The sequence below is a fragment of the Leptonotus elevatus genome, chromosome 16, assembly GCF_054856555.1.
Source record: "Leptonotus elevatus isolate MCC_2025b chromosome 16, RoL_Lele_1.0, whole genome shotgun sequence".
Classification (NCBI taxonomy): Eukaryota; Metazoa; Chordata; class Actinopteri; order Syngnathiformes; family Syngnathidae; genus Leptonotus; species Leptonotus elevatus.
Window position 1 is genome coordinate 18,499,481 of NC_141254.1, and position 9,553 is coordinate 18,509,033.

Below are 9,553 nucleotides of genomic sequence, written 5' to 3' on the forward strand. Positions count from 1 at the left end.
TAAACTTCTGAAATCATGAGGAAGGAAAATAAAAAAAATAAAAATAATAATAATAAAAAAAAATTTAAAAAAATACTTAAATTTTTTTTATATATATATATATATATATATATATATAAATATATATATATATATATATATATATATATATAATAAAAAAAATAATAATAAAAAATTAAAAATTAAAAAAATTAAAAGAAAAATTAAGATGTGTTATTGGTTAGTTCAATTATTTTGAAAACTTGGAACAAAGTTAGGTGTCATTTTTAACTGTACGTGCAGTATTAGAAAAAGTTGAAGGTCCTTCTAAAAACCGTAAAAGAATAAGATGATGAAGAATAGTAAAGTAATAAAATCATCACATCATTTGGATGTTGTTTTCATCCAAAATGTCATGAGTCAGCAGTAGAAAATGAAAAATGCATAAAAAATGGTTTGCATGAAACCATTTCAGCATAAAAAATACCCAAAAAAACAAATGGTTGTTAGGCATGCTTGCTGATGATTTCAGAATGATAATATTGTTAATGGAATAGCGGCTTAGAGAAGAGAGTGCAAATAATTGGGCCACAGACACGGCTTATAAAGATAAGGACTTCTGTGCAACACCATGAACATTATCTGAGACCCTGACGGCAGCATTAAGACTTCAAGCTGCAATATATTATCTTGTCCAGACAATGTCACCTTCCGTCAGCCTCTCTTTATACATGCATATTATGAAATGAGAGCCCGATTCTTCTCCCTGTTCCAGAAAGAAGGACTCAACGACTGTATGCTTGTTTTATTTGCGTGATTGCATTTGCTGTAATATATTGTATGTTGTTGAGTATCCCTTGATATCAAAATTGAAATCAGCTGTGCGCTTGATTTCGCTGCCATGCGAAATGAAACATTTGGAAGACTTACCCGAGTATGAGTGAGGTGAAAAAAGTCGTGTAGAAATCCAAGGCTGGGTCGGTGACTTGTTGCGGCAGTTTGCTAAGGAATGGCAACAAATTGGGATGGAGGGCTTTGGCCATGCCTTTGCCCCCTTCTTTTAAAAGAGACCAAAGTTTTGGCAGGAAGCCCTTCTTTGGGTTCACGTGTGTCCAACAGTCCTGCACAAAAGGAAAGATGTTAAGGCGGTGCGCAAGCAGACCGATTAAAACTAGACTCGATTAAAAGAGCGCATGCTTCGAGTGAAAGAATTCATTGATTGTCTGCTCTCATTTTGAACTATTTCTAAATGTGTCATTACAGATGGAGAAAATGTATGCAACCAGATCCTATTCATGAGGCACTTACAGGTACGGAGGACGATACGTGGAGAACAGCCTCCCACGCGGCAGGTAGCACCAGTGGATCTGTGTCGTCGATGCTGAGCAGAACGGCTGGGCAGAGACGCGCCGCCTCACTTTGCGCGAGGTTCGGCGTTAACTCACACACAGAGCACAGCATCTCGAAGAAAGCCCCTCTCACCTGCGAAGAAGCCCTTTTACTCATTACTAAGTCCTGAAACATGTTGTTTTTTTTTTTTTTTTTTGTCCACTTACCTGTGGTGCCTTGTGTCTGCTGTACTTCCAGAACTTTGCAGGGTTTACAAGATGAGCTAATCTGTGCTCCATGGCGGCTGTGTCATTCTGGGGCAGCAGCGAAAGCAGTCTCTTCACCCCCAGAAGAGAGCTGGTCAGCATGCGCAAATATTTGGCTTCTCGCTCATCCTCGGGCACAGTTCTGCCCCGAAAAAAATTGCGTGAAATTTATATTTAACATGATGAAACAGCGGCGACGTCAAAAATGATTACGGTTGACTTACTGAGGATCACTGAGCGTGTCTGCAGTATCTTTTAATAAAATATCTTGAAGTACCTGCAGTATGACAGTGTTTTACAAATATGAAGCAGATCTCGCCTCTCTTTGTTAAAGCCACTATTCCTACTCACATTTAGGATCTCATCTTTGCAAAAGCTGAGGGCTTCCGGCTGCTTGGCAGCCGAGAAGGCGGCCTGGAAGGCTCGGCATGCAGCGGAGGCTGCTGGTGTGTAGGTGTCGCATTGGGACAGGATCCAGTGGCCCATCAAGCTCTTCAGGAAGGGAGCCAAGCTGCGGCGCACTTTCAGCACCAGCTGCTCAAGGGCCAGCTGTGTGGCCTCTCTGATGCGCCGATCATGGTCCTAATAGACAGAATGAAAGAAATAGTAACCACCCATATGCAGCAGACATGTTTCAGGTGTACCTGAATCACCAATGCTCAGGTTTGACTGGCATTCAGAGATAAAAAAAAATGATGTTTAAATACTGTAATAGAGTTAGCAATGGCAAATTAAAATGCAGGATGAGATACTCACCACCGATATCTTGCAGTAAATTCTAGGCCAATATGGAAGCACCCCTTTAACATCTTCAGCCTCACGCTCATGACACATGGATCCAAAGTCCTGCACAGCCTGGGGAAAAAAGAAAAAAAAACCTCAGTAGATGCATCTAGCCTTACCATGAGGGCGCATACAGTGAAATCAACAACCATTCCACTTTTACACCTATCTATGGATAATTAACTTGAAAAGCATGTTTTTGGACTGTGGGAGGAAGTGACCGGAAAAAGAACACACTTCATTTCTGTGATGTATACATATACATATACATTTTGCATGTTCTCCATTGGACACTTTCAACGCATGAACTTACTTTCAGCCTGGTGACGACATCCCTTTTGGAAAGTTTTCTGAGCACCAGTCTGAAGTCTGCGTCGACAAGGTTGTCAAGCTCCTCTGCGCCATGGAAAGCAGGTACGTAGCTCAACTCCGACGAAACAGTATCGAAACCTACGAAACCAGGAATAGCGCCACCTTCCCTGGTCAACACCTCCGCAGCCCGGCCGCTACTGGACGGCTACAGTAAGAACAGAGATTTGTCGTGGTTCAAGTGGAAAACAGAAAACTATAACAATTTGACAGTAGTGGTGAAGTAAATGTCGATAATGGTATTTAAAAACCGAAGACACGCAAACGGACATTTATTCAACCGGAATGAACTACAACCTCTTCTAAATGGTATTCGCTGCTAACATAAAGTTAGCCTAAAATAAACGCTATCATAGGCAACTGGTACTTACCCGAACGTTTCCTTTAGTTCGCTGTTTATTTTTGCCCCCCATGTGTACTAAAAATTATGTTATCCTTATTATCGCGACGAAAAGTTTAAGTGTACCTTGCTGCACAACATATTACGTGTGAGGATACGGAAATCAAGACAGCTTTCAAATATTTTCAGAATAAAATACAAGTGGAGCAGACTACTGCATCCACGCTGTTTCTGAAAGGTTTAAGATCATTCTCAGCAAGACATACACAACTAAATGTAAAAAATCACCGTCTTACGCTCCAGGGGAACTCAAATACTTTCGTTTTGGCGTATACAGGGTACCATATGCTTTTACACTGAAGTGTTCTTCATTGACAGTGGATGACTCACTTCCGCTTACTGCAACGCACTTGTCATCGGTGTCATCATAAGAAGTTGCTATCCAAGACACTCCAATATGTCTAGATCTGGTCAGAAATGTCTTATTGCGTCAGAAAATGATGTTAAGTGCTACTGTATATATTTTCCATCACTAACATACCAACACAAAATCAAGACACACTTCAGTATGAATTTAAAAATATTTTAATACTTCATCTTTGCATAAATCAAAAACATTTGCAGACAAATGCATTAGTGTGATAAGTAACATAGATTTTGTTAGTATTTTTGCCATCTTTTCAACAATGAATTATCTAACAGAGGTCACGTGTGTCTAAAGCTGTCTTGGAGTGCCTGATGCAAATGAAAATGTTCAGAAGCAAACTGGAATTTGAGAGTCCAATCATACATGACCAACTATGTCTATGGTCCACTTAAGAAAAAGCCTCAAGATAAAACTCAACTGCTTAAAATATGTTAGGAAAGCCGCATAAAATGTTATAGGGTTTTTGGCACACACTGTTAATGAAATGGGTGAAGGGGGAGCTCTCAGAGTTGTGAATGTGTTAACAGGAACATCTTTATTGCAATGGCAACCCAGCAAACGTAAAATTACATCGTTTCTTTTTTTTGCACAGATGGTTAACATTAGACAAACATTTAAATGTGTTGTGAGCTCAAACAATTGCACTGTTTGGACTGGTCTAAATCTGTCATTAGTCTTAAAGGTAAAATCAAAAACAAACAAAAATAACCAATTTCTTTCATAATCTAATTTTGGTCAATCAGAATTTGACAATGCCATAATTTATATACGCAATTTGTTACTTTGAGGGTCATACAAAAAAAATGCAAATAATGAAGCAACGGTCGAAAAAATTATTTGTTTTTTTATACAGGTATATAAACTGAGCACTCCTGGCTGTTTGTAACGGGCTCAGGGTTTGATCTATTTTTTGAATTCAAGGCTGGCTGGATCAAATGTTCCCCACTCCTGAATTAATGGGTTGACTTAGTTTAAACACCAACCACACACCTGTGTTTAAAATTACAGTCAACCATACTGTTCATATGTCAAAAGCTGATGGATTATCTGCTTTGTCCAAATCTTATTAATGTAACTAAAACACAAGCATGAATAATTTCATCGGTAAAACAATTCCAACAACCGAACACGGCGGGTCAGGAAAAACGTCGAGGGAACCTGAGAAAGAAAGATGCAAGTCTTGGAATGCTACAACCTTGACATCCATTTGATCAGAAAAACGCATAAATGGTCACTGCAGATGTTTTTAGCTGATAGAGTAGCAGAAGGCCGTCATTCATATCAAATGCATCTGGTCACCTTCCTGCCAGTTCGTGCCACCCCCGAGAACCAGAGCAGGCTCGTCAAGACACTCCACAAATCACATATCCTGCTTGCAAAAGATCACCATTTCCACGTCATCCCAGCTGAACGTCGCCCCCTGGTGGAAGCATTGTTTGGCTGGGCACCGAAACGTAGCGTGGGTCCAGTTGGGGCACAAAACCCTGAAAATCCCTGGACGCGTGAGTGCCGAAAACATCCAGCAGCTGTCGGTTCATCAGACCAAATCTACAAGGTGAAATATCATCATGCTTGGTGGGCCAAAATAAAGAACATATATTAACAATTCTCTCTTTGAAGAAAAAAAAAAAAGCCATCTTACCTGCCCTTAGTGAGACGCAGAAGAAACTTCCAGTAGGCAGGTCGAATATTCTGCATCTCCATGACGGCCTAAATAACGATGACAGTTGATTATCGCATATGCTGCTTATGAGATCCACGTTGGCGTGTTGCGTTTGTGTGTCACTCAACAGCTTGAAAACAGATGGCGGTGGAGACGGCGTAGAGGTACGTGTCCGCTTGTGGGAAGTACGGGAAATGGCCGGCCTCGATTCCCTTGAAGTACAAAGTCTGGGGGGAGAGCGGAGGTTACCGTGTGTACCCAATAGTGATCAACTCCACGCAACAAAAATGGACGTCATCTTCAAAATTCAAATATGGCTTCTTCTTTCTTTTCTTTTTTTTTACCTCCACCAGTTTAGAGAAAAGATACATGGATATCGATGTGCTCTTGTAGAAAAACATGGAGATTCCCGCCAGGAAGCCTACCAAGAAGAAACGCGAGCGATGTTACGTAATGAGAATGGATTATCCCAACGCGACACGTGTCGACTTACCAGCCACCAAAGCGTGGAGCTCGTTGTCGATATCCCGCAACCAACGAAGCAAGCAGCTTGTTCCCTGAATTAACCAGACGAGGGACTAAAAAAAAACAAATCTGACCAGAAAACGGCCCTCAAAAATCAAACAATAGACGTACCTTGTAGATGCTGACAAAAGACCCCAAAAATGCGCCCAGCTGGAAGTTGTCTTTGTTGTAGAAGAGCGAGGGAAGCCGCGAGGGTTTCGAGAAGAGGTAGCGGAAAGCTGAGGGCACTTTGAGGCAGCACTGAATCAAGTAGCCGACGCTGAACATCCTCACAAAAGCCTGAGCGGAAAGCGTCTCACATAATAGCAGCATAAAATGGCAGCGTCACATCAGCGCGGAGACTTACTTTGATGCAGTAAGAAATGCAGTTGTCATGTTGATGTTTACAACATCTGTGCTTCGGACCTCGTTTGCATCTGGAGAATTGCAGAAGTGCAAAAAATGAATGCAATGAAAAATACATGGCTGTCCACTACATTTGTTTGAGTATCGATAACGGATTTAAAGTGAATATTACCCGCTGTCAAATTCCTCACACACAAAAAAAACGACTTTTTTCAATTCAATGTCGTCCAGAGGGACACAATGAGTTCCCTCACATTGAGTCCAGCAGCTCCCTGGTGTAAGCTAGCAAAGATTTGCTCCTCGACTCGACCGGCGTTGCTGAAGCGCGCGAAGGCTCGGAGGCAGCCGGCGCCTCTCGGGGATTTGCGGCAGCCTGCTCGGCCAGAACAGAATGAGATGGGATCTCTTCCTTGCCGATGAGGAATCTGACAGGAGGAGGATATGCAGCGCTGTGATCACATTTCTGTCGCTCAGGCTGAATTAAAACAGAAAAAGTGAAGCGCAACAACTTACTTTAATGCGGAGAATGCGAAGCCTTTAAGGCCGTCTTTACTCCTGCAGGATAACAAAAACACTATTTTATGGGGCTGTGCAATTAATCGAAATTCAACTACAATTTCCACAATTACAAAATCTGCATAATTGTAAAAAAAAAAAAAAGACTAATAATACTCATTTTTGAGTTGTTTAAATTTATACATGTGCACCTTTTCTAAAATGTTAAAATAACTAATATGATACATTTTCTTTTAACCAAAAAAAACTTGCATAATTATAGTGTTTCAACTAATTGTATTTGTCTTTATATATATATATATTTTTTTTTACATTTAAATCTTTTGTTTTGTACTCAAAAATAAATGATCGTCCTACTGCGCAGTGCACATGCTGCACTCCAACTTCAAGTTTTTGCCAACATAAATAAATAAATAAATAAATATTATTATAAATATATTTTATTATAAAATGTGGTTTGGTCCGAAAGGAACTTACAAAATTATAGTGTTTCTATTTTTTTTTAATTGATTAATTTATTTTTAAATGCTTAAAACATTTTCTTGTTTTGTACCAAAAAATAAATAATCGTTTGAATAGTCGTGATTATTATTTTTTTTCCATGAGCGAGCAGCCCTACTATTTTACGTAAATAATCATCTTTAGCTATGAGAGCATATTCCACTGATGGGATCTGACCTGAAGAAGAACATGTAGAGAGAGGAAGTTATGCAAAAGAGGAGCACCTAAAGGGGGGGGGGAAAAAATGTAAACACAACAACGTGAAGAAAAGAAGACCATCAAAAAATGGGTTTGCCAATCGCGAGACCAAAACTCCTTTTTCTCTTACCTCGCCATGTTTGATAGGTGTGACGAGGCCCCGTGTTACGGCCATGCGGAACAAAGCCTCTGTTGCCTGCAATCAGACAATACACACACACACACACAAGTTGTGCGTCTTTATTTCCATTGTACAAATAAATGCACTGCATAATTGATAGGAATCGAAAACAAATGGACATTCTGCATTAATATCAGAGAAAGTTTCACATTCACCAGCACATAAAAAATAAAAATAGTCTTCAAAAAAATGTTTCATGAACACAGCAGTACTTACAAGATTTGTCATGTATATTGTGAGAAGTCCTCTCCTGCACAAAGGACAATATGTCATGATGAAGAACGTGAACATGTGCAGTATTAATTGCGGCAAACTACAATTCTCACCTGCTCTTGCGCTCCAGGAGGATAGCGATATAAGAGGCAGGCAGGGCTGAGCCGAACCCCGCGGACCAGGAATAAAACCCTCCCAGCAGTTTCCTTCAGTGGAAATATTCAGCCAATGTGAATGTGAATGCAAAGTGTGAAATGTTTTCACAGCATTTGAGCGCTTTGCCACTTTTCAATGGATTCGGCGAAATAGAAAACATCGTGGGTGGGTGAGCGACACTATTGTCGAAAAAAAATAATTGAGAAGCCACAAACAGAAAGCCTGGCCAGAAGAGCCCAGCGCTTATGATGAAGTCGGCATGGATTGCTAAGAATTGATCGATTGTGTGGCACTGATTGTTGATCAATATTCTTGAGCTTGGGTTTTCATTGACCTTTGACATTGGGAGCACCGTTTCAAAACTGCCCCCCTTGCTTTAGCTTTATGGCCATCGCAGAGAATAATTTACGACTCCATGTCAAGTTTCTCGAAACAGGATCTGCTCTTGACAAAGCACGCACGCACGCACGCAGCAATAGGCACTTAGGAAAAACACTGAACTCCTAGAGCAGGCATTCATGCAGCAGCCAGAAGAAAAAGTTGATCTAAAAGGGCTATGCTGGACTGAACTGCAGTCAGGGAAAGAAAAATGTTCAGTGCCGCTCCAATGTGAGTTGGCGATACGGGCAATGATGGGGCTGAAAAATGTGCAACACCGCAGTTATTAAATGCTGATAAGCCTCACATCTGTCCAGATGATCACTAAAAAGAAATGACTGACTTTTAGTTTATAGAAATTGAGAATGATTATAAATGAACAACTAATTCTTAATATAACGACTGTTTACGTTGACCAAGACATTTGGACACAGGCCTTTTTTGTTTTTTCTTCTTATCGGGGACAACGGATTTCTTTATCAGTGTTAGCGCGAGTTCTCAACAAAGTGAAGAGAAGGCAATATGGGCTGAATTCCAAGAATACCAAAATACCACAAAAACGAACACACTAGGCATTCATTTGTCTTGTCACGCTACCTTTTCCACATATCTACATTTAAGCATCTCGCCAAAGAAACTTTAAACACATAAACTGCTCTTAAATGCCGAACAGCAATGAGTCATGTGTAATACGGAAGTGATTAAAAGTGACGTGGTGCGAAACTGACCTGAGAATGCAAAAGAAGAATATATAGAGGCCTCCATTGGCAGTGAGGAAAGAGGTAGACTGCAAGATCTCAGGAAGAAGCCTTTTTAAGTAGTAATCCTTCTTCCTTCTCCTAAGAATAGCTGCTATCTGTTGGATGAAAGAGAGCGAGAGATTACTGTCAGCGCCGAGCCACTGATTGTGAAAACTGTGTTTGCATTATGTACTTAACCCTTTGGCAATGCTCCTATTCAGTGCATGTTTGTCCCGTCTAACAAAGCGTGTCAAGTGTGAGAATGTGTATGGATATTTTGTTTCAGAAGTGACCAACAACGATCATTTGGCGTCGCAATCGTAGGTTAGCTGACTTTTTAGCCAGTCTTCAAACATGATCACAACTTTGCTAGGCTAGCGTTAGCTTCATATGTACTACGCGCTGTGGAACGGCACAACTCACCACGTAAAGAAGGGAGTATATTTTGAAGGAGACCTCCAGCGCGCCCCTCGTTATGTCCAAGGTGGACTGCATACACGACGGGTTCCAAGTGTGACCGACTTCATAGCAGTTGTGCGTTATTTTGCTGAGGGCAGCCATGGCTGTCTCGATTGCGAGCCGAGTGACAGCCGGGAGGGGCGGAGACGCGCCGCCGTGCGCGCTCACGCGCCGCCGTGCGCGCT

The 9,553-nt window shown here is 40.9% G+C and overlaps 2 protein-coding genes across 3 annotated transcripts in view; both read right to left on the reverse strand.

Annotated features, from left to right (window-relative positions):
- ltn1 (listerin E3 ubiquitin protein ligase 1) overlaps positions 1–3,210 on the reverse strand; it is a 15,787-nt gene extending 12,577 nt beyond the window's left edge. For both annotated transcript variants that reach the window (XM_086057699.1, XM_086057698.1), the window contains exons 1-8: positions 3,098–3,210; positions 2,671–2,874; positions 2,331–2,429; positions 1,926–2,156; positions 1,799–1,851; positions 1,536–1,716; positions 1,288–1,461; positions 910–1,100 (exon numbers count right to left, since the gene is read on the reverse strand). In XM_086057699.1, the coding sequence (XP_085913825.1) occupies positions 910–1,100; positions 1,288–1,461; positions 1,536–1,716; positions 1,799–1,851; positions 1,926–2,156; positions 2,331–2,429; positions 2,671–2,874; positions 3,098–3,139 (1,175 nt within the window). In that variant the 5' untranslated portion in view covers positions 3,140–3,210. The remainder of the gene's footprint in view (positions 1–909; positions 1,101–1,287; positions 1,462–1,535; positions 1,717–1,798; positions 1,852–1,925; positions 2,157–2,330; positions 2,430–2,670; positions 2,875–3,097) is intronic.
- Positions 3,211–3,635: 425 nt separating this feature from the next.
- On the reverse strand, positions 3,636–9,531 carry tmem135 (transmembrane protein 135). The gene is made up of 15 exons (XM_086057860.1): positions 9,333–9,531; positions 8,898–9,025; positions 7,749–7,841; positions 7,639–7,672; positions 7,372–7,437; positions 7,221–7,267; positions 6,540–6,581; positions 6,281–6,451; positions 6,028–6,097; positions 5,793–5,960; positions 5,650–5,713; positions 5,501–5,577; positions 5,285–5,383; positions 5,136–5,203; positions 3,636–5,041 (listed from the first exon to the last, which is right to left on the reverse strand). The coding sequence occupies exons 1-15, from the start codon at positions 9,468–9,470 to the stop codon at positions 4,891–4,893; spliced, it is 1,416 nt and encodes a 471-aa protein (XP_085913986.1). The 5' UTR covers positions 9,471–9,531; the 3' UTR covers positions 3,636–4,890.
- Positions 9,532–9,553: the final 22 nt, after the last annotated feature.

Excerpts from the sequence above, each read along its gene's own strand:
- tmem135 (XM_086057860.1), bottom strand. The coding sequence starts at position 9,470 with ATGGCTGCCCTCAGCAAAATAACGCACAACTGCTATGAAGTCGGTCAC. Across the intron at positions 6,452-6,539 it reads TTCGCATTCTCCGCATTAAA|ATTCCTCATCGGCAAGGAAG; the intron begins GTAAGTTGTTGC and ends TCCTCCTGTCAG. Across the intron at positions 5,204-5,284 it reads CCGCCATCTGTTTTCAAGCT|GCCGTCATGGAGATGCAGAA; the intron begins GTTGAGTGACAC and ends ATCGTTATTTAG.